The sequence below is a fragment of the Catharus ustulatus genome, chromosome 9, assembly GCF_009819885.2.
Source record: "Catharus ustulatus isolate bCatUst1 chromosome 9, bCatUst1.pri.v2, whole genome shotgun sequence".
Taxonomy (NCBI): Eukaryota; Metazoa; Chordata; class Aves; order Passeriformes; family Turdidae; genus Catharus; species Catharus ustulatus.
In genome coordinates this window covers 12838397-12863628 of record NC_046229.1, presented here as the reverse complement: position 1 = coordinate 12863628, position 25232 = coordinate 12838397, and the positions used below count along the sequence as shown (strand labels likewise).

At 38.1% G+C, this 25232-nt stretch overlaps 2 protein-coding genes across 5 annotated transcripts in view; one reads left to right on the top strand and one right to left on the bottom strand.

The window, feature by feature from the left end:
* Positions 1-11527, top strand: part of ZZZ3 (zinc finger ZZ-type containing 3) — a 57488-nt gene extending 45961 nt beyond the window's left edge. For all 4 annotated transcript variants that reach the window (XM_033067786.2, XM_033067787.2, XM_033067784.2 and 1 more), the window contains exons 9-13: positions 132-227; positions 4261-4413; positions 7041-7175; positions 9722-9822; positions 10195-11527. In XM_033067786.2, the coding sequence (XP_032923677.1) occupies positions 132-227; positions 4261-4413; positions 7041-7175; positions 9722-9822; positions 10195-10339 (630 nt within the window). In that variant the 3' untranslated portion in view covers positions 10340-11527. The remainder of the gene's footprint in view (positions 1-131; positions 228-4260; positions 4414-7040; positions 7176-9721; positions 9823-10194) is intronic.
* A 1795-nt stretch (positions 11528-13322) lies between these two features.
* Positions 13323-25232, bottom strand: part of AK5 (adenylate kinase 5) — an 88461-nt gene continuing 76551 nt past the window's right edge. The window contains 2 exon segments of the mRNA XM_033067788.2: positions 13323-14697; positions 22439-22627. Coding sequence (XP_032923679.1) covers positions 14587-14697; positions 22439-22627 — 300 coding nt within the window. The 3' untranslated portion in view covers positions 13323-14586.

Genomic DNA, 25232 nt, shown 5'->3' with positions numbered 1-25232 from the left:
GTCACAAAGTAGAATCCAGAGGATTTCTTTTCCTGATACTCTGAGTCAATGTGCAATCCTGGCAAAACTTTGGAGTGAAGACCAGTTACATTTCATTTGACGCTGAGTTGTTGCATGTTGGTTTTTTCTAGGTTGCCAGTAGAGTGCAGAAATATTTTATTAAACTGACTAAAGCTGGTATTCCAGTTCCAGGAAGAACACCAAACTTATATTTATATTCCAAAAAGGTGAGACAATATTGGAGAATCTTGTGTTTCTGTTTGCATTAATGTGCAAGTTGAGCTGTAATCATTAATACTTTTCATAAATTAATAAAATTACTTTATGAAATAATCTTTTGCCAGTAGCACTATGGAGTGAATTGGATGTTAATTCTGGTTTCACATTGAATATTGGGGACTGCTTTTGGGGAAGTGCTCAGATTGCAGGCTGAACTGGCAGGGTAGAATGATTGTCTTGGGGTTCTTCCTCATCTGTAAGTTTATTATAACTGATCAGGAAGTGATAATGAAAACCTTGTTGGATGAAGATAAGGAACTCTGTAACATACTGTACAGTAATTTTCTAATTAATAAAACCCTAGAAAATGATGTATAACTGAGCATGCTGCAGTAGCTCAAGCATAGGCTTAAGACCATTGTCTGCTGAAATGTCCATTGATATACAGGGCTTTTCTCATCTTGGAATGGATGAGAAAAAAATATGGTCCCAAAAAAATCTTAATTTACAAAAGCAAAGACTAAATTTCTATGTAGATCAGTCATGTATTTTGATTTAAGTAGTCTTTATGGTGCTCTTGGGTACTGATAAGGTCCATAGACAGGAAAAGAGGACAGTCTCAGGTGTTATTTGTTGGGTTTGGGTTTTTTTTGTTTGCTCAGTATTTAAAAAACTTCTTCAAAACCCATTACAGTGGCATTTTGTGGAGTAACATTACTGGTTTGCATCCAGGTGTCCATGATGTTTTCTGATAAATAATAGAGTAAACTTTCCATTGATTCTACAAAAAGCAGACTTGCAGATTTCTTTGAAAGGTTGGAAACAAAAGTTGCTCTCCATAGGTTGATGCAAAGATCTATCACAGTTCCTGTGTAATGATTTAAAGCATTACACACCTTTAGTTGTCTCCTTGTATTCTCTGAATTTGCTGCAAACAATAAGTGCTGGTATTGGAGCCTTTCCAGTTTGCCATCCATCATGGCAATACCATTTTACTTTCACCAGGGCTTTAATCTACTATTGTGCTGTGTAAACAGAGGCAGGGAAGGTGCAGACTTGACTGTCTGCCACCTTGTCTGTTGGAAAAGTGCTTTCTGGCTGAAGAACCAAAAAGCCAGCTGAAAACAGTGATACCTTAAATGCAGTGGAGATTAATCTGTCGGAATTCCAAATTGCTTACGCAGCTGGGCCTAGTTTCTGTGGTACAATAATACTGTGTGGCTGATTTGAACAGGTGTTGAAAATGTAGTTCTGAAAATTATAGTTGAGTTCTTTATATCACTCTACCACTTAAAATTACCTTGGTCACACCTTCTATTCTTTCCTGTTAATTTTGTTTGTAAAGACCATCTTTACAGACTGTGTGTAGTGTTGTTAGGCAGCAGATCACAGTATTTGATGAACAGTGGGAGTACTTAATCAGTCAGTGTGGGTCATTTTAATTGTATTTTTCACTGACTTGAAGAGTGATTGCACCGTAGACAAACCCAGTATATTCAAGAGTGCAACATATTCTCTATAAAATTCGTAACAATCTCATATTGCAAGAGTAATGGTCCCATCATACAGATTTTTCTTAGGCTTCTGTCTAGAACATATCCAATACTTACATCAGTTTTTGCAGTGTGATTCACATCCTTATTGCCAGGTCATATGAGTTAGGTCGTTCTGCCCTGGTTTGTATTAAGAAGCATCCCTGTGTTATATTTGTATCCTGTGTAAGAAATACAGCAGATGAAAAAGTGAAACAAACAGTGTATATGGAGAAATGGAGCTCTCAGCCTGGCTAATGGAGCTGTCTGCTTACAGCACAGATTGCCAGCACCATACCAGGTTAGTTACTCCCAGGGCTCCAGAGGAGAGAAAATGTGGCAGAAAGGAAATGCCAGGGCTGTTGGAAATCAGGGTCATGCCTGTCCTAATTTTGATACTGAGTTACTGTAACTGTAGTGTATCTGCTTTATTGCCAGTAATAGAGGTATGAAAACTGGATGCTAATACTTAAAGCACATACCTATGGGAAGATAAGAAACATAGATATATTTAATGTAAAGATTTGTGTCAAAAGGAATGCTTCACAAGAAAATACTTGCATTTCTCTGTAAGGCTTGTTCAGGATGCATTTTTAAAATGCTTACTGGAGAGGTTAGAAGCCTGTTTAGTTTTTGAGCATCTTGTTGAAGTAACTTTGTGTATCTATCATATGACATATGTCTCTTCTAGCTAATGATACAGGAAATTAAGCAGGATGCATCAGTTTATTTTCCTGTATAACCATTACCTACTGCTGTTGAAAATAAAACTGGATCAGAGATTTAGGACTCTTGTATTTAGTTCTTCAATTATGGCTTATCATTTTCAATTTAATCCTTATATAATTCATTAGTGCACCTGCTTTTAAGCTTAATCTAGAGATACATTTCCCACAGGGAAAATGATCTTTAATTGTCTGCTTTTTAGTAGTATTTTAATTCATTCTTCACCAAAGGAAGATAATTCACATCCTCAGTTCAATTTGTAGGTCACAGTACTGTTGTGCATGGCAGTGCTGCTGTATAAGCATAGGCACTGCTTTCCTTTCCTGGCTCCAGATCTGATATTGAATGCAGATCTGTTCTCTGTTAATAGAAAATGTAAATCACTGTGTCAGCTCAGGCTGAAATGCCATCTATACATGGGCATATTTTAGAGAGGTTTGAAATCTTAAGGGAAACCATAAAAGCACCAGAACACAGGTAGCTGGTGTTCATAAGGCAGAAAGTGGAAAAATTCAACTCAGTTGGTGCAGTACATTAGTCTTAGAAGAAATTCTTTTCCTTTTTGCACTGTAGTAGCTCTGCAGATCAGAGCTACCACCTTCCAACTGTTACTCCAGACTTCATCTCTTCCATTAAGACTGAACAGAGCTAATCTCAAATCCTCCTGGTACTTCTGTCTGCATAGATTCAGTCCATCTAAATCATTTGTGTCATCTGTGCCTTTATTTTTGAACTGTGCACAACTGTAAAATAAGGCTGCTTCCCTCTTTAGAGATTGAAGCCCTCCTTAGAGATAAAGGGTTGTACTACAATATTACAGGTTTGTAACTGATATAGGAACCTTCTGGGATAAAAGGTATTGATAAAAAAGGAGAAAGTAGTAACTATTGCAAGTATTCCTTTTGCTGTAGTTGTATGAGCAGCTAGGCTCATAGTAAAACAATCCTCTCTTTTATGATTGTTAGAAAAAGTGCTTTTCATGCTTACATTTTTGGTTCACACTGTAGGGTTTTTTTAAGTCAAGGAATGTAAGTTTTGACATTAAATGTCAAAATGCTGGTCTGGCAAGTAGCTAAGTAGGGAGTTGAGTCCGTTTCATTCACCCCAAATTCCTCCTTTTGATATTTAATATTCTCTCACTGGGGAATAAGTAATAGGGGCTGAATGCCTTTAAGTAACCTCTTTTAAAACTGGTATGCGTTCTACATCTTCAGATAGCATTAAAGTTGAAAGTTTCTAGATGTGCACTGATAGAGCAATTTATTTCATCTAATGTTTTTTAGGTTCCTTTTTCATGCAGTGGCAATGAAAACCCTCAGAGCCATTCTTTCTAACTCTTAGAATCCTCTTTTTATTGCAATTAATTACTTTCTCTCTCCTGCACCAGGACCATAGTTCTAGACTTGTTTTTTTTTTTCTAAGGCACAAATTGAATTTTTTAAATCTTTTTTTTCTCTAGTCCCCAGTCTTCAAAATTGTAATAGCCTTACTTTGTGTTTTACTGTTGCTATCAGTCTCACCTGTTTAGATGGTTGGAGTTTTATGGTAAGGGCTATTTCTTGCTGCATTTTTACCAAAGTATTGCACTGTCTGTTGGATTCCACCTGTTATGGGGGAGAAGAACTCCAGCAGTGGGAGGCCATGATACAGAGATATAAGTAATTAGAAACATCATAGATTATTTAGTGCAAAAGAATGAATTTCAGGCAAAGTTTTATCAATGAGGATTATTTAAATAATAGCCAAGGAATGTTTTTAAAAATATACCATTTTTTCACTGTAGTCATCAAGTAGACGGCAGCATCCTTTAAATAAACATCTTTTCAAACCTTCAACTTTCATGACATCTCATGAACCTCCAGTTTATATGGATGAAGATGATGACAGATGCAGTTTTCACAGCCATATGGATACTGCAGCAGAAGAGGAAGTATCGGTATGTCATTTAAATGTCAGAGAATGTCTTGCTTGCTGTTACTTTAACCTTGTTTAGTGTTTAGAGGATTGGGCATCTTCACCATTAGATACCATCAAGTATTAAATCATGATAAGATTTATGAGACATTTTGAGTTATAAATGCATCATTAATATAGCAGCCTCCAACAGCAAAGAATTTAGACCAAATCAGGAAGAAGTCTGTAAGTCATAAAGAGTTTTGTCCTGAAATATCTTGAAGTTTTAGTTGCATATTTTTAGTAAGTGATATGGCATGAGAGAGGTTTGAAAATCATGTAGATGAAATAGTTGAGATTCTGGTTAAAGATGTGTTTTAGAAAGGTTGCATAGAGCCCTGGTAAAATTCAAATGCTATTGGCATAATCGGGTTTTTTTTGTCTTCTACTGCTGAATTAATTACAAATTTTGTAAAATCCACTTCAAAGTGTGAACTAACAGAGTGAATTGTCAATCAACAAGCGTATTTATGTATTCTTAGTGGCAAATTCTAGTAGACATCCTAACCCAGTGAATTGCTACATCATGGAGTGTGCTACTTTCCTAATTTAGCACTTGCAATAATGCCACAAGAATTTAGACATATGTTGTTCCCATTTCCATACAGAATCATAGAGGGACTATTTCCTACTGCTTGGGAGCTGGGTGAGCTTCACAGCTGGTGTGAATCACTGTGGTTTTCCTGTTTTCCTTAGACTGAAGAACCTGACTAGTTGATTATATTTTTTTTGTGAGCCTAGTGACATCTTGTGTGTGAAAACCTTGTTGCATAACACAAGTATTGAGGCCACCCACTATAAGTCCATTCATTTTCTTTACTGACTTTTTTACCTGCACTGCATATATTTCCTTAATTATTACACTTATCTATTTCCCAGTCTTAAATCCCATCTTTGCTCACATTCTGTATTCTCTCTGTGATGGTCTTTCAGCTCATCCACAGACATCCCTGATAACTTTGCATATTCCAGTAAGAATCTTAAAAGGCCTGGAAAGCAAAATGCATATTAGAAGAGATGCAGTGCAGCTGTTTTTGAGCTAACATGCTTTTTTTTCTGTATTGTTTTTAACTACATATTTTCGAATCATTCTGAACAGTTTTATGAAACATTTTGGTTTTGCCATGGTGCCCTAACTCATAATTAATGTGGGCACCATAAATCAATTGGGATTTATTTTTATTAAGACAGAAGTGGCAGTTTCACATTTTTGTAGTGGTCATGTGTCACACACACAGACAGGGGCTTTTTTTTAATTTGGCATAATCTTTTCTTCCTTCACTAGAGTAACATTTCCAGATTTTTTTCAGTGAGGTAGAAAGACACAGGGCAGCTCAGTTACCAAAAAGATCCCCACGATAGTGCAAAATAATAGCAATTTGGAAGCAAAAAGAGATTGTAAACTATATGCAAAATAAATCTACAGGGTTCTGTTCTAGTGTTAACTATTCCTGGAAAATTGTATTTTGCTATAAATGAGTTATCTCCAAGTGAAGGCCCACTATTCCTAACAGAGTTCTTTTATTTTTCAGTTACAATTTCTTAATTTTGTGAGTAGTCTAATTATTCTAGGACACAGCTATTTACTATTCCAGAATGAATTCTCCACACAGGAGCTATTAAAGCATAGTTTTTTCAGTATACAGTTATTTTGTGACAGGCACTTTTTCTCAGAAAAACTTTTGAGATTTGCATGGAAGGTGAATCCCTGTTTTATAATAAAGGGATTGTAGCTTATCACTCTACACAACTGAATTTAACCATAACTTTTCTGCTAGTGTGCGCTCTAGTCCTTTATGTAGGTTCATAATTGCAATTAAATAATTGATAAGGCCTTTCAGAAATGTAGTAAAACCTCGTTCACTTCCTTTAATAAACTTACTAAATAATACAGAATCTTCACAGATTCATAAAAAGAAATGGAAATTACACATTCAGGCTACATTAGAAGAATTTTAATCACTCTCTTGTAGTTGTTTTCCCTACCTGGAGGTTCCTGTCAGTGTAGGGTGTGAAAACTGCTCTACATCAGTAAAGACTTGTCATTTTTGAAAACAGGTGACATCTACCAACTATGGCTGCTACAATAAAATCATTACCTTGAAATGAGCATCTGAACTAGAATTAGAGCTTCTCTCCTTTCATAACAGATCCTCAGCCTTTGCTGAAGGAAACTGCTTGAGAAAAAACAGAACTTGCGTCTCTTTGAAAAAGAGTGAACCATTTGTTGTACCTCTCAAGCAAAGATGTTTGCACTGGCCTGTAGGGAGATGACTGCTTCATAATTTATGAAAAAATAGCAGTCTGTTTTTATAAGCTGTTAAGAGACAGTAAAGGGATAAAGGGAGTTGGATAACTCTGAAAGTTCTACTCTTTCAGTCATGGCATGGTGCTTCTCCTTGCATTTTATTCTTACCAGTAAAGATGAGAAGTTAATGCTGGGTATGGGTGTTATGGTCTTAAAAATATTTTTCCAGTATGTTAGAGTAATCCCATCATTTTCTTAAACATTTTAATCATACACAGTGATTTGTGGAACAAATACATATCTTACTAGTTACTCTATTGCTACAGTAAGAGTATTTCTGGGGGTTTTTGTACCCTGAACAGGATGAAGAGAGTATTCCAGTAACATATCGAGAGTTACCCGAATACAAAGAACTGTTAGAGTTTAAAAAATTGAAGAAACAGAAACTCCAGCAGATGCATGCAGAAAGTGGGTTTGTGCAGCACGTGGGATTTAAGGTGAGTGCAAGAGAGATTCTTCTGTTGCTCAGTGGAATGTAGAAGTTTTCCAAGAGAATGTGATTTGAATTTCCTGAAAAGATTTTGTTTAATATAATGAGTTTGGTTCCTTAGTTCTTGTTCATGGAGTCTGTTTTCCCTCATTTTCTTTAAGAAAAACAGCCCATGTAATTCACTTTCTAGTAGCTCAGCTTTCACTGAATGCTGATGTTGTCTGGAAATTAATAAACATTCTGTCTTTTTCTTACCACATTATGAAAATACAGCTTGTATTAGAGACTTGTTAAGTCATGATAGAATTCCATTTGACACTACATTCTGTTTTGACAGTGATTCATTAATGATCATTTACTGATTATGAATTTGGAGTAATTTTGCCTCCACCTGAGGCCAAAGGACAGGGATTTTGGATAAGAGTAATAGATAAATATTTTTTTTTATTTTGTAGCAACTTCACAGTCACATCAAGTGATAACTGACAGAAGTTGAAGCAAGGACATAAACCAATGTTTATGTAAAAATAAGAAAATAAACATTAAGTTAAACTGATGTGTTGTCCTAGTAACAACTATTAATAGGCAACATGAAAGGGCATTCTTTAAGTCTTTTCTGGTTTGCAAGGGATTTTGTGTCTAACTGGTTACTGTAATTGTTGGAACAGGTGGGGTTTTTTTAGTGTTGCAGAGATAAATTTTATTTTCTAATATTCATTTACATAAGAATGCAAGGATAGTTCAAGGTTCAGTTCAAATTGACTGTAAAATTAAGACAGCCTCATCAGTTGATATTGACAGATTTAAGTTATTAGACCACTAAGGTGCTTCTTATTTTTTGTTGGTTTTAATTGGTGTGGTATCTTTGGTGTTTCATTTTGTGGGGATTTTTTAAATCAGCATTTTCTTCCCCCCAAAATTTGAAACTTAATCATGCAGACCAGATTTTAACAAACTGCTTTTTCTACATAAAATTATTCTGAGAAGTAAATTGGCATTACACAGTGTCAAGCATTTGAATTTTAAGTTTCTTTGCATTTGAGTTTGATTGTGTTATGCATTATAGTAAACTGTGAAATCAGGTGATTATGGACTGTTTTCCCTCAGGAAATTCAGTCTGTGGGCTGGATAGACCTCACCTAATAAGCAACCATTGAGAGCAGTTTGGGTTCTGCACAGCCTTTGGCCTCATTTACTACACATTATTCAACCTGTGCTTTGAATATTGAATTATTGAATCCCTTATGGGATTTTTATGGCTTTCACTGCTGTAATATCCAAGCAACTTGCAAATACTTATTTTCTTCATTACGAAATCAAAGGCATGGTATTATTTCTGTTTCACAGGGCAGAGGGGAGCTGGAGCACAAAACTTAAGGTCAAGGCTTTCCACTGTCTTGGTTCTCAAATTCAGATAACTGGAGCCAATTTTTCAGTTCTAGCATTATTCTGAACTTGATATTTTCAAAGAACAGCTCTTGGTATGCTTAGTCCCTCATTATCAGCTCTCACACTTGAAAAGCCATCTGTGGACAAAGGAGATGCAGCTGTGGCAGATCTGTGTGTAAGGTGTTTGTAACCCTGAGTGCCTTAGTGGTGGCAGGAGCAGCTGCTGTGCCAGTGGCTTTCACAGATGCTGAGACAGAGCTTCAGGTTCTGGTAGATGGATAGAGGATGAGCTGTGGGAGCACAGGCTTGTTTCCCTCATTTAATTTTTCCTTTTCAGTTGTGTCTCTGCAGCACTCTTCATAATATAGGTATTTGAAAAGCTCTCCCTGTCTGCAAGTCCCATTTTCTTGGTTTCTTTTTTTTTTTATCAAATATTTTTGTATTTCTTCCCCTCTTTTATACCACTGTGACTTTTTAATCTAGTCTTTCATGGGTTTTTTTACTTTGTTTTTTTTTTTTCTCTTCATGCCGCACTCTTACACTTGGGATTAGTTCTTGTCTTCTTGCTCAGTTTTAGTTCTAGACCTCAGTTTTGAACAAAATATGTGTATTCCACAATGTGTATAATATATATTCCCCTTCCTTCCTGGCCATCTGGCTTTTAGTCCAGCCCACCCGTGATGTGTCACTAAATTTCCAGAGCATCAGTGTGCCCTGTTGTGCCCTGATCCAAGCTCTGCTGCTCTCCTGTCTTACTGCTTCCTTCTGCCATGGAAGGGCCGACACTCCATGTGGCTGCACTTGTGTGAAACATCATGTCCTTGTGTCACAGCACTTCTTAGAGGCACCTGAGGATAAGCAGTGTCTGCAGGCAGGGCTGGGCTGCTTCTCTGCAGCAGGATAATGCCAAGGTGGAGCATTTGGGGAGTGAGAAGCAAGCAAAAGCTTGATGGATCCTCAGGGCTCTGGAGGGCCTCTCCTAGAGAATGAGAACTTCTATATCCATGAATGCATTGTGGTCTGTGGTGAGGAGAATGCAGCTGTGTGGGCTGGCAGTAGCACAGGGACACACAGAGATTTCCATGTGGTGAGCTGGGGTGCGCTGTCAGCAATGGAAGTGCCTCCAGTTGCTGTTTTCTCAGTGCTCTTGCATCTGCTCCACAGTGTGATAACTGCGGGATTGAACCTATCCAGGGAGTTCGGTGGCACTGCCAAGACTGCCCTCCAGAAATGTCCTTGGATTTCTGTGATTCATGTTCTGACTGGTGAGCAGCCTGTGCTTCTACTTGTTGTTTGTCATTAGCTTGAATCTCTGTTGAATCTCTCTGCTGCGTAATTGCTATGTAGGGTGGAAATGTTTGCTCCAGCACAGGACACGTGTCCTGTGTTGTGAAGTGGAAGATAATTTAGCATCTCTTTGTGAGAGATACATTTTGTAAGCAGATTTTGGATGTATAATTTTTTTAATACAGTGGACAGATAGGTTTGGTACAGTTAAATAGAGGGGGGAATTAGACTTTATGAATGAATTGCTATCCAATTTGGTATGAATCTGTTCATATGATCACTGTTTCTGAAAGTTAAAGATAAGGAAAATATTTGACTTTTAAACTGTTATCTTTTTCTTTCCCTTGCAGTCTGCATGAAACAGAGATTCATAAGGAAGATCACCAGTTAGAACCTATTTACAGAGCAGAGACATTTTTAGACAGAGACTACTGCATGTCCCAGGGCACCAGTTACAATTATCTTGACCCAAACTACTTTCCAGCAAATAGATGACATGGGAAGCAGATCTACCATCTTGGGTTTACTATCCTCTTTGAAAAATAACAATGGCACCATTGTTAATTCTGTGCACATTTTGGAAAGACTCTGCTTTCCCTGAAATGTCACTCACAGCATGACAGCTTCCTGGGTGTACTTGTCAAACTACAGCTTTGAGCTGTCATGGTTCTAGATCACTGAACAGCAGCTGAACATTCCTAGTGTGCAGACGGTTTCACTGGGAGATTTTCTTTCACCACGTTAGTCACTTATAGGTGGTGAATCTAAACAAAAGAAATACATACAAAAGGGTGAGCCAGAAATGAGAGCACACATTAAAGATAGAGTAAATTCCAAAGGCTTTGAAGAACTTGGTTATAATGAGATCCAGAGGAGATGAAGTATTTCTATAAAAACAGTTTAGTAGCTTGCAGTTTTGTTGTGAAATAGTTTTCAGCACAGTAACTGACTTCTTTAGGCAAGGTTTTAACCAATGACAGTGTTTGCTTCTAGGCTGTACTCTAAAAATACTCACTGTCTCGGCGATGGTTGGCTACGGGCCTTTATTAAATCGGAGCTGCTTAATCATGTTGACCTTCAATTTTTAAAATTTTTTTTTTAAAACCACGATGAACTCTATTTACCAACAGTGAAGCACTACAGGGGGCAACTGTGGCATTGCTTCCTTAACCAGCTCATGTTGTGTGAATGTTATAAAATTGTCACTCAGATATATTTTTTAAATGTAATGTTATATAAGATGATCATGTGATGTGTACAAAATATGGTGAAAAGTGCCAGTGCTAGTAACTGTGTAAAGTCTCTAATACTCAACATTTACTCCTTTAAAATAAAATACACAGCCTTCTGCCTCTGTATTTGGAGTTGTTAGTGCAACTCATCAAAGAAAACTGCCTAATATAAATCATATATATGGTAATAATTTTTCCTCTTTTGTAGTCTGCACAAGATCCATGAAAGATTGTATTTTTATTACTATTTAAACAGTGATTAAATTTAGCCTGAGCAGTGAGCAAGGGTTCACATGCATTCTTTTATACTGCTGGATTTTGTTGTGCATCATTTAAAACATTTTGTATGTTTCTTCTTATCTGTGTATACAGTATGTTCTTAAATAATGTTCAATTGTCAGGAGAACTGTGAGAAATAAACTATGTGGATACAGTCTGTTTATATATAGAATGCTTGCTGTGACTTCCTTTCTGTGTAGTTCTGACTCTTTAATCAAGAAAGTGTTTCCAGACATTTGGATGGGTCCCACAGCCCCGGCTGTGCTGCCTCCACTGCTCCCACCAGGGCTGGGGTAGCTCTGGCCCTGGCAGGACTAGCATTCCAGTTCTCTCCTTCCTCACTCACAGACTTCTTTGTCAGATCACAGAAAATCCAGATTTTAGTAGCCTTGGTACAGTGTATACCATTGTCTGAGAAGCTTTGTAATTATTGTGACATATTTTACTTAATATATTTTTTATTGAAATGTATAGCTTGTGATTCAGAAACACTTGATTATTTTATAACTGTAATAGACTTCCAGTTGCTTTGAAACTAGAATACTCAGAGCAATTAGCTAGAAAACAAATGGATTTGACTTTAAAAGATGGCAATAGGAAGGATAACTGGCTGGCTGCACCTAGAAACTTTAATTATAAATTGGTCAGTATTTTTGCAGTAACTTTAGGTGTAGCTATTTTTTGCTTCAGAAAAAAGAATTTAGGTATTTAATCTATTTAGAAAGTAATACAGTACAGTTACTAAAACACTGAGAAAGTATCATATGTAAACGTATCTCATGTATCTCATATACTTAGATAAATTTAATAAACCTTAAAAAAACACAACACAAAACTCACATGATGTATTTTAGTTTTAATTGGAAAAAAGATACTGCTCTGAGAGACTTTCTAAGACCATAAAAATATACTTTCCACATAATTCATGGTCTTTATAGGAAACTAGAGTTGGTGAAGGTGTATTATCAGGAAGAGGATCTGTGGTAACATTAATTTTCTGTTTATATCCTGAAAAAATCATGGGAATAAAATAAGAAAAGTAAATTAGAGAAAATACTCAGTCATCAATTTAGGATAGCTTGGAAAGAACGAAAGATCTTGGTACCCTTTGAACAAGGTTGGAAGCCAAAGGATAATTTCAAGTCTGAATCACCCAAAAAAAAGTGTCTTGGATAAGTCCTATTTTATTGAATATGTATAAATATTAATGTTTCCCTATGCATGCATATACAACTATTTCTCCTGCATACATTATGAACGTATGCAAATAGGTATCTAATGCACATACACCAAACCAAGCATGGGATTTTGGTTTTTCCACAGAAAAGACAGAAACAGAAAGAAAAATTAAACTGAAAGTGTATGGTAAATAATTTTTGTAATTTGATTTTTAAAACCCCAACAAAATAGCAGCTGATTGTTGCCTTTGTTCCCATCCTGCACAAGTACGAGACTCCTCACTTTATAACTTCTACTGTAATTTAAATACCATAGAAAATACTCCAGAAAACCTACCCAGATGAATTTGCAACTTGATGGTAACTGCAGAGTATTCTACTTTTAAAAAGAAGCACCTCCAGCAGCAGCTGCTGGTGCATGTGGCCAGAGCTGCCCTCTGGGGCTGGTGTGGTACTGCAGGCGCTGCTGCTGCTGCTCAATGGCACTGGCTGGAGCTGGAGAAGCACTTCCTGAGCACCAGAGGTAAAATGTAGGCTATAGAAGGACCCAGGAAAGAAGGAACATCCAGGATATGAAGGATAAGAACGTATGTAAAACAGACCCTAAAAAATAATTGAATTAGCATCTACAGGGCAAATGCTAAGGAAGAAAAGGAAACAGAAGAATCTGCCCTGTTTGGAAAAAGGACATACTCTGTAAGCATGCTGATTTGAGCTATATTTTCAAGTCATGTACTGTGCTTTGAAAAGGATTAAACCCACATATACTGTAACAGAAATCATTACTCCTCATTTTTGTATCTTTTATTTGTATTACGTCTTCATTACAAGAAAGGTAACTTTAAAAATGCAAATCTGCTGCATAAAGTACACCTTTGACAGTACAAGCAATCATGCAACCCACTTTCACTGTGAATTCATCCAGAAGTTCCAGTAAGAGGATGCAGTTACTTTACAGGAATGTCAAACAAGCTTTTATTTAGCTGTCAGTATTAACAAAGAAACTCCACAATATTTTATTTAACCTAACAGAAATACGATAGCACTTTTACAGACTTTTTTTCAGATTACAGATAAATGGCTTACTAAAGGTGCAAGCAACATGAATCAAATAATCCCTGACATTTTCCTTTTTTTTTTGGTTTCCCACCCCACCAAACCCTCCCAAGTTTTGGCAATGCCAGTACAAGACAACAGATGATGATCTGAATTTTGCATTTGAAACACTTGAAAGATGACATGAGATATTCTGGCTCATAACCAACTTTACATATGGACTTTAATAGCTATAGCACAACTGCTGTTAATAATGGATTATTACTGGATTGCATTTAACTATACAATACAATAATCATTCTCAGCTCACAAAACTGGGAAGTCAGTTATAAAATCATAACATTCCTAGCAGAAGACAAGACTGTCTCAAAAATGGTGTGTGGTCCCCAAAAATGGATTGACAGACTTCCACAACATTCAACTGTGTATTCAATGAATTTGTCTCCTTGCAACATTGTTCTGGGGATGTGTAAAGAGTTTATTTTAACTTGCAGCTTGACTAATTCCAGCTCTCTTGGAGCTGCATGTTAAAGAGAACAGGTTTCAGTCACTAAAGCCCAAGAACAAGCTAAGTGATACCACAAAAATTAATACTGTTAATGAAAAGAAAATAATAATGGGAAACTTGTATGCAATAACCCTAATGTCAGTCTGCTGGACTGTGACTGGGGTGGTGGAGAGCTCCCTGCTGGCCAGGCACTTTCCCGTTTCCCATGGAATGTGTGTGACCATGAAATACAAACCCAGAGCTGGCCCACCTTGCTGCTTCTAACATGTGAAGAGCAAACACCCAAGAAAACAAAACACAGTTCTTAGGGTGGGGTTAGCATACAGACCACTTTCTGTTGAGTGTACTGTCAGAACAAAGATTTCATCTAAAGTAACACACCACATGCACAAATTCCAGATACCTCTCAGGGAAGCAGCAGTGCTTTGACCAGCAAATCATGGCTGTGGGGTGCACATGGTCGAGGCTGCGTACACACCTTACACACCATTACTGCGTTTCTGGTGACAAACAAAATGCTGCCTCTTCCTTTTTCAGAAAAGAGTCAATTGCCTTGCAGACTTCCAGGAAAACATCCTCCTGTGTTCCTTCTGCATCAACCTGTGAAGCAGGGAAAAAATCAGTTTTGATTAAGTTACAAAAAATTATCTTAGAATCTAAACACTGGCACAAAAAAGCGGTCTAACATAAAATGAAAGTTGTTCTGCTTCATGGTAGAAACATTCTAATGTAGAGGAGCAGCTTCGATAAACCAGATTACTTATTTTGTATCCTCAGATTTCCGTAAGAAGGTCCTGCAGGCTCGATTGTCTGTGGCAAAGTACATTAGTCAAGTGAGGGAGCTTAAACTCTGAAGTACCCACTCATGTTTTACAGTTCCACCTTTGATACAGAACAGTTGCCAGGGGCTCTTTGCTCATCACTCCAACCTGTCGAGGTCCTTCAGAAGGGCTGCACAGCACTCGGGGCTTTGGCCGCTCCACAGTAACTTAGCACATCAATGAATTCCAGTGCATTTGTATTTGGAAACTTGGTGAACTGGTTCTGGTTTTATGACATCCTTTGCCCCTATCATTTATAAGGGCACTGCTTTTGTGGTATAAGAACTCAACTTTCATTGAAGCAATTCTTTTCTTCAATACCCCAAAGATTCAGTTTTCTGACCAAGCTATTTTTCATGACTGTACTTCATGAAAACAAGACCAATGTATTTTCCTGTGCTGAAGATGAGAGAGCTGCATTTCAGCAGAGAGAAATGGCACTTGCAGCCAGTAATACTTGTCTGTGTTCCCTGGAAAACGTGAGGCAGAAGTGAGCTGTTCTGAGCAATGAGTTTCACGTCCATCCCATGCTGTGTCACCTGAGGAAGGAGAGCTGTCTTTTGCCCTCACAGCAGTGACAGAAGCAGCTTTCACACTGGCTGCATACTCCACGCAGATGCTTCTGCTGATTATTCCTTTCCTCAAATGCCTGCTGAGAGCTTTGGTCTTTACACAAAAGCAAGATTCTTCTCTGCTTCTCCATGCTTAAGTCTTTCATGTATGCATGACATGAAGTGTGCACAAGATTAAATGGACCCATAACAACTTCATGAAAGGATCTTTTTCTGAACTGCTGCATTTTCATCTCCAAGTTGCTGACTAGAAAGCCAGACAACTGTAGTGTTTGAAGGGGACATCCCTGCCTATAATACTTTCTGCCATCTCTTTGGTCTGCAGAAGAATTAAAGGAGGTTCATATTAAAATAAATGTATTTTTAAATAGGCCAAGAAATTCTGCTCAGATGTGAGGTCTTGCAGCCAGCTCCTGTACAGCTGACTGCAGCCCATGTACCTCGAAGTCCCTTGGTGCTGAGTCTTGTGTGGGAGTCAGCAGCTGCTCCTTGCAGAGATCCGGCAGGGAGCTTGGTTTGCACTCTTGGTGGCATCTCAGATGCTGTGAGGTTTGGTGCCCATTGCATCCTGTGGAAAGTGCTGGCACATCCCACCAGCCTGTTCCAGCACTGGGTACCCAACCGGCTCCTTTAGGGAGCCATGCCCGCCTGGGGCCTGTCCCCTGGGGCCCACTGCAAGGGTGTGTGACAGAGTGAGCTGAGCTCCCCTCAGTGCCCTGGCCAGCTCCCCCTTCCCTTGCTGCCCTCTCTGCCCTTCATGGAGTTTGGTGCTGCTGGTTTTTGTAGAGCTCAGCAGAGCAGGCATGTGCTGATGCCTTAGAAAGGGCAGTTCTCCCACAAGGGCTGCACGGCTCAGAAGTGTTCAGAAGTGGGGGGTACTTACTAGTAGCAAAGAGAAAATGGGAGTGAGGAACCATTCTGAACCAAATGTCTTTCTCCAGTTTAAACAAAACCATCAACTCTCATCTCAACTGCTGTAAAACACCTTGTTTGGCCTGTCTCAACTGCCAAGACAACTATTTCCATATGGATATCCCGCTAGAAATATACTGCATGCAGTTGAAGACCACAGCCATTTAAAGCTATCAATATGTATTTATATTATCTCTTTACTTCAGAAATACTTCTGCACTGTCTAACTGATCTAACCTTATCAGCACAGCTGATTGCCACTGGCTTTTTGGTGACCTCTTTAGAGCTGGGACTGATACCCAGGTCTAGGTCTAGGTCTAGGGAGTTGCAACGAAGAATTAGTTCTGTGAGCATGGAAACCGCCGTGCTTTATGATGGGCTGGAATGCTGACCTCCTAACAGTAGCAATAATATATAGATGAGCCTGACTAGTGACAGCCCCAGTGCTTCCCATACTGGCCTCCTAAACAACAAAGGCCCAATTCATAAAACTAACTTAACATCACGGTGCAAAACCTAACTTAATGTGCCAATCATTCATATCTAGTACCACAGTAATTCAACTATGCTCTCAGTAGCTCCAGACAAAAACTGTGTCTTTCTCTTCCTCAGGTTATAACAAACCTCATAAATTAGGTCTGTTTTCAAGGCTGTTTAAGGCTGGCTTCTCATAAAACAAGATCCATACACAGTTTCCCACAGTTTTGAAATGCAGCTATGGCTTTTGGTAACTTCAAATAGAGAGAAATTTAATGAGCTCATGTGAAAAAATCACTGGAGTAACCATCCCTATATGCAGTGTTGCTCCTTTTGCCATTAAAATCAACCAATTAAGTTTTCTATCAACAAATCTCCATTTGTTGTAGGTTTTGAAATTTAGAACTCTAAACATGTACTGACACTGAGAAGAGCCTGACTGTGTAGAGGGGATGGCTGAGGATAGACTCTGGAATGAACTCAGTAGTTAGAAGCTTCTTACTGAAGGTCAGTCCAGTTCAGCTGTGTTGTCACTAACATTTATGTCTTTGTCTAGAGTATGTTAGAAAATCTCTCTGAGACTGTGCAGCACCTGGTTCTCAAAGCAATGGATCAAGCTGTCTAAATCCACTGAAAACACACTGCCCCAGACCTATTCATATTAGCATGCATTTTCTGCTGTGTTTTATCTATGATCTCCTGCTAACGTTTCTGATGTACCTTTCTACATCAGTTTCTCATCTAATGGGCTATGAAGCACCAAAAGGGGAATAGAGAATCACTTGTTCCTTTGTTCCCCACATCCTTATCTATCAGGGTTAATGGGTCTCTGAGAACCTTTCAAAAGATGGAAATAAAGCACATAACTGCTCTCCCTATTACCATTGATTACCCCTTCTGGAAAGGGGGAAGTTGCCCCTCCCCCCACACAGTTATAATGGGATCAGCCAGGGAAGGCTCACAAGTGGGAGACTGGGAGAGGGTGGATGGTCACATGTTCTTTCATAATGGTTATGGAAAATGTGACTGCAAGTGATTTTAGAAGGAAATGGTAGAACAACACTGTGACAAAAAATAAGAACAAGAAAAGAAGTAAGCACAGAAAAACGAACTTCTGGCTAAGCTGGACTTTGTAGGCTAAGCTTTCATAGCATGTGATCTGAAATAGTCGAAGTTTTTGGACACCCTTAATCCTCTGTTCTGACCTGCTTGGCTTATTTGTTATACTCATGCCCTTTTCCTCAGACTTTGAATAGGAAATTTGTATGTAAGACACCTACTAGGTGTCTTATGTTAGCTAGGTAGGATCAGGGCTGTCTTGCTTGACTACCAAGGCATTGCTCTTCTCTTTCACTTACTACCCTCCTACATACTGTCACTTCAGAAAAGCTTTAAAGGATGAGTCAGATATTAAAAACAATCTTCTTATTTTTTTCTCTCTTTCTTCTCAGTAGAGAGAGGGCCATATATTCAAAGGGATTTACATTTAGCCATGTCAAAACACAAGTAGGTGTCTACTAAATTTCAGATTCACTTTTCTGTCCAACTGCCTTGGAACTCACTTGGAAATAAGATTTAATACTAACAGTATCTGTCTGCTTACTACTACTGTAATGCATTTTGTTTAATTTAATTTAATGTCATTTATCTGAAGCACCTGATTCCCAGAGAACCAGGCAGCTTGCCGGCAGTGTTTTTGAGGCAATGCTTTCAGCCCTTGCATTTCCTGTACAAGGTCTTTACTGAAAAGCAGCCACTTGCTGTCCTTAGCAGCAGGTGGGTGTTGTGTAACTGACTACAAAAGAAATTATGGCATATTAAAGTAAATCTCCAAAACATGATTTTAAAAAAAAAAAATTGAAAAATTTCTAACTTATTAGTCACAACTACTTTTCCTTCCAGAACAAAATTTAGAAACTTAATGCCTTAGCAGAAAAGTGAGGACACTGTTGCTTTTGCCCTTCATTCTTCAGTCAGTTCATCTTCCCTTGCAATTATGTACACAGTTCTTCATGTCAGCAGGGTGCTGGAAGGACTGCTGTTGTTTATTCCTGTCAGGTTCACAGGTGTTTCATCTGCTCCCCAGCCTTCACCCTCTGTCCATGCCTCAAGCCTCCACTGCTGAGCAGAAACACAAAGAGGGAATCTTGGCCAAAGGGCAATTTCCAACACAGTCCTGAGCTTTTGTCAGCTTCACCAGGTCACTGTTCTTGCTCAGAGGTCAGTAGAATGGAAAAATGTTCCAGTTCCACATACCATATTAGTTAGTTATGAATGGACCTATGCACAATAACTCCAGGATGGGGAAAGTCGTAACATCCTCGAGCATAAAAAGGGGAATGCTGTTACAACCACAACCTTTGTCTCTTCTGTGCAAGTAAAGCAAGGAGAGAATTCCCAAAGACTGCAGAGGAAGCCAGGTCAGAGCTGAGTTTTTCTGTCTGCACTGTTTGTCAGGCTCCATCCAACCATGCCCTAACTCCTGTTCCAATGCACAGAGTAAGAAAGCTCATTTGATGCTGTACTCTCACCATACCTTGATGTGGTGTGACAGATCAGCTCCTCCTCTGCTGAGTGCACAGCCAACATCTAATTCCCACACCAGACCTTTTGCTGGCCTTCTGCCCAGGACTGCATTTTACATTTGCATATTTAATCAGCCTGTTTCAGGACTGAAAGCCTTTGGAGTGGATAGGACAAGTTAAATACATCCCACTGTTGTCATGTGCTGTTCCTAGTCTGTGGAAAATTTTGTCCAACCCTAAATATACTTTCCTGGAGAAATTAAATTATATCAGTATGCCAACCCCATTTTCTTGTTACACAAGTCTATTTCTGATTTTCTTCTCTGTGGCAAGGTGGAGCTGGGTGCTACAGTCAAGCCCCATTAAACATGACCACTTATACAACTAATACCTAGAATTTAGTGGTCCTTAGCCACACTCTGCAGTAAGTTGGCTAGAAAAGGTTCATGGAAATTAGCAGGATTTGGACTCTAATATTCCTCTAGAATTTCAACATCCACTCCTGCATGCTTAAGAAAGTGCATTGCTGCAATCCCAAGGGATATAAAGCTCATGAGGGTCTTTCACTGAAGAGCTGCTTCTGTTAAAAAACCAAACCTAGGAAGGAGTCAAAGAGTCTTTTAGACTCCTCCTCCTCTCCTAAACAGCTTCTCTTGAGATGCTTTGGCCATTGCTGATCCTGGATCACAGACTGATCTGGATCTCCAAACAGCACCCTCAGGAAGGCATTGCTTCCCAGAGGCTATTGGATCTCACCAGCTTTACCTAAGAAAAAGAGCACACTAGCCTCTGATCTGTAGTTACGTGGAAGTCCATGGCTGATTTAAAATAAATCCATTAATATAGATGAGAATTTATTTTAAGAGGTCTTCAAATCAACACTGGTAAATTAACTATGGTGGGTTTGTCTGAAGTGGATAGGAAACACACACACACTGTTCTTTCAGGAAACAGAGTTATAGAGGCAGCAGCATCTCCATGGGGGCATTAACCTCTTCAGCCAACATTGGCCAGTGTTGGAGAGTGATAAACCCACTTAGGAATGAACAAATCTCCAACACTGAAAATATGTGATTTTTTTTCATTAAAATTGGAAACTAAAATATGAAACATGTTAGACCGCCTCTAGGTAAAGTCTCAGACTTCTGTGTGTGTGTATATGATATAACAACAACAACAACAAAGACTATTTTAGCCTAGCCTGCACCAAAAAAAAAAAATTGCAGTCAGAAGTTATATTTGATATATTTGATGAGAAGTTATTATTGTCAGTTTTTCTGCTTTCCACCTGAATTTACTTTCATCATTCAGAAGACACCCAGTGGCTGCTAATGTCAATTGGCTGTGTATAAAATCTATTGCTATAAGTGAGAAACTAACCTCATGTCTTGGGAACTGCAAACTTCCCCTTCACTCTCTGCTTTCTTCAACACATGTCGATTAAACATATTCACTACTAAAATAGTTTTAAAATATGTTTTCCACAATAATGTTTATAAAGCTGATTTTACAGAGCTTTCATCCTGGAAGATGGATATATGGTAAACACCACATTCACCAGAAGCAAGTTCAGATAATGTAAGAAAAGTAGTGTAGGCACTGTTCAAGCAAAGCACAGGTATTTTCTGCAAACATACAATGTCAGCTTCCCCAAAACTTTAAAGAAAAGACTGCATGTTTTGCCATTATGTAGGGGATGGAGCAGGAACTTTCAGCAAAAGCTTTAAGGAAGGGCAAGGAAAGTCCATGTCAAGTGAAATGAGGCAGACCATGACTGCGAAATCCGTGTGGTTAAGTGTGGTTTCAGTCTCTTTGGGGCTGTCACTTCCCTGATGCTTCAGAAGGGGAAACACTGTGGTAGGCACAGCCTCCTGGAATAGGATATTGAGACAGAGCTCTGTTTTCCTTGGCATTCTGCTGTGTTGGTGTATTGTGTATTGCACTGAATTCTTAGGCACATCCTTGCAATTTTGGCAAGATAGCTTCTCAAAGAAAAACAAATAAACCACATAATCATTTGTAAGCCTAAAGATGAAAAGTAAGTAGGAACATTTTTCTGCCACTTAGACTTTGTCTTATGTGCACGTATTGTTGGGGTTGGGAAAGGCCACAGATCAGGATTCTTCCTTTGAGTATCATTTTTCTCAGCAATGTGTCATTTACTCTGTCCTCAGGTCAGGATATTGGTGCACAAATTAGCTGGACATTTCTCTTTTTGAAACTATGCAAAGGAGAAAACTTTGGGGCAGCTGATTTGTATGTTTGCTACAGCCTCTAGAAAAAATACATCTCATAATATTTCCAGAAACTACTATTGGATTCTTTCTCTTTTAGGACAAGACAGAGCAGTAGGACTAGACCTTTCTGTAGTTGAACTAAGGGACAGTTTTCCATGACAAAGCAGAGAAATAAAGGAAAAAGAAAAACCCCAAATCCTATGTAAATGAGTCTACAAAGGTGCCAGCTAAGCGTGCTGATGGAACTTTTCTCGCTTCTCTGTAAAGTATTGATTATAGAATAAAAAGAATGCTTTAAATATCACATCCTGAGCAGGTGTAAACTGAGGTAATCCTCTGAAATTAATATAAATATGTTATTTATTCCAGCAAAAAGATCATTTTTGTATGCAGGTCTGTTTTATTTCAGGATATACACTGTCAGTTTTGAAAGTTTTACTAAAGGGGTTTGGATTAACATAATATTTCATCCTAATTTTGAAAGATGTTATAGAGTAATAAATCCTAATACTTAAAGAAAAGTTTCCCAGAATTTATGTTTGAGATTCTATACAGATGGGTAACTGATTCAGGATACATTCTCTGACTAAGGATAAACCTATTGTTTTTTCTTTCAAAGTGTCATGTGGAACTCAGAAGTTTGTAGAAGTTGCAAGCAAATAAGGGAATTGTAAAATGAGAACAACTCGAAAGTGTGGGAGCAGTTCATAAATGGTGTCATGTCAGTGTTTTCCAAATACTGCTCATATAATTGAAGTAAAATGCAATATTTTAATTTAGAAGGTCAAATAATTTACCTTGCATAACTGTGTCTTGCTTCCATAGTATGCAGTCAGAGGGTTTGATGCTTGGTAGTAGCTTTCAATTCTTTCCTCAGTGGTTTGAGTGTCCTCAGAGTTCTGACTGCTCTGATTCCTCATCAGCAGGCGACTTTTCATGGTTTCTGCAGAGCAGTCCAGGCAGAGCACGAGCTTTGGTTCCCCAATCTAGAGACAAAGGAAAACCAACAAACATTCGAAGTACTGGTCCAGTAAAACAGGTTTTGTCTGGATAACAGTCACAAAAGAATTTATTAGCCAATAGTATTTGTCTGTGGAGAAATCATGCTTATTAACAAACACTGTTCATTGTAGTAGCACTAAGGGGTGCCAGCAGTGAGAAGCAAGGCTGTGCTTGCCTGTGCTCTACACAGAGAGATGATAAAGAGATAGGATCTGACAAATTCTGGTTACTTGGACTGAAGAGCATCAGTTCATTATTTGCTTGATGGAAACAGTACAGGACTTAAGGAATGCTTGACTCAGTTATATTTGTAGCCTTTTCTTTGTTCAATGTGTGAAAAGGGAGTGGTAAACTATAGTTCAGTATTTCAAGATGCAGTAGCAGGAAATGTCCACATAAAAGTGTACCCACTTGAGATGGAAATGAGTAACAACAGACAGGCTCAGGGACCATCAAATATTCACAGGAATACATCCAGTGTATTACTTTATGTTACACAGTATTTTATGTCCTTGTTTGCAGTGTACCCACATTATTCCTACCTATGCTGTAAAGGAAGGATGTGATGCATTTCTCTGCATTTTCAAATTGGCAAGGAATTTCCAAATTCTGTGGGAAGCTGGTCATTTAATGCTGTTTGGCTAGTGCCAAACTGGTCATGAGGGAGAGTATGTCCTTTTCTCTAATAAAAATAAATACAGATTTCTTTATTTTTATTCTTAGGCCCAGCAAAGATCATAAATAATCATCTCTCTTTACATTTGATCATAGATCTTTGCAGTACTTTATGAAAAAAAAAGAAATGGCAAGAAAGAGAAGAGCAAAATGTTCTTTATGGTATTTCAGGAGAGAGCCAAAAGTTCTAAACACAAATCCTCATCATTCTTTCCCTGAAATACTGAAAAATATGTATTCAATTTAGCATAAATCTTGGAATGCACTGTTATGCACCCTACTCAGGCATAGTACTGGTCAGGCATAGATACAAGATTTTGTATGAACAAAAACTGCCTGGCTGAGTCCAAAGTGGTAAATCCCACTGTCTCGAGCAAAACACAGGTGTTACAGGATCAGTGGGGAAAAAAAGTTAATTTTCCATGCAGTTATGTATTTCATCCTTCAATGACACTCTCCGTCTTTTTCTCATTCCTTCCCTTTCCCAGCAGGGATCTGGAAAACACTTTTTAGAAAAAATGAAAAGACTTGGAAAAAAATGACTGCTCTTCACACTAGTGACCATTACAAAACCATATTTTTACCATGGCCACAGCAAAGAAAGTCTAAATGACCAATATATGGAAATTGTCATTGTTATCTTTGTTGACAGCCCTTAAAGGAAGAAATATTCTAAATGTAAATATTTTATGTCAGACCTTCTGCATTTGACTGAGAATGTCTGGATTGTGTTGACCTTTCTACTACCCCTAATGGCTTTCTAAGAGAAGCTGAAGCCAAGGGATTATATCAGGCAGTTCAATGACAGGCTTTTATCTACCCATTTCTTCCACACAGAAAACATTAATGCTATTAGCTGTAGCAGCACTGGGTTTGGGGATTAAAAAAACCAACAAGGCAGTTTTAATAGTGCAGGAGACTTAGAGAGTTAAAAATATATGTGGTCTTAATCAATGATTTAAACAAATGCCCTTTTTGTATAACTGGATTAGGATGGTGAGAAGTTATTCCCTTCCAGTTTTACATGAGGAATTCCATGGTCTGTTTTAAATTATAATAGAATAAATGGGAAATAATTTCTTTTATCAGTTATACTCACCACTTTACAATGAGGATATGATGTAGTCTGCTGACTGATAGGAGCAGATAACACTATCCTGCTTGATATACTCAGTCTGATTTGCTTGTGAAAGATTTACATGGTTTTCTTAAAATTTTCAGTGTTGCTATATGGAATTCAAACTATTACAGAAATATCTTTCTTCCAAACTAAAATCCACAAAAAGTGAAATTAATGCCCTTATCAGGTATTACAGCAATTTTTCCTTCATTTTAATTTTTAAAAAATTACTATTTTCCTGACACAATTTAGCTTAAATAATACATACATAATAAGTCTAATGTTTTGGGTCTTTACTCTGTCTCACTGGGTACTTCCCACCTGGTGTCATGGAATATATAATTTAATAATGTTTGTTCACCTTGTAGAAAGGCTGAGGAGGGAACAGAGTTTTGTGCTTCTCTAAAATTATGGCTCGGTAAAAGTAAAATTGTATCATGGAAGGGAATTAGGTAAAATTGTCTGGAGAACATGCTGGTTCTACACAGCTCATTCTGTTTATGAGTCAAGCTCTGGAATATAAGCATTATTCTTGATGTCTTCTAATAGAACAGGTCTTTATTAACAATTATAAAGCTTTTTAGATATCATGTAGATATGTAGCATTATTCATCTGTACTTTACTGCCATGAATTGGTAAGGCCTAATGTGCACCTCTTTCATTCAATCATAATTTAAGAACTTCTCATCACCCTTTGGAAAGAACGGCAAAGCATCATCTCAAAAAATACAGTCTTTCACAGTCTTACTGAGCAGGTCACAGCTGGCCTGTGAAAAGTGTATCCACTTTTCAA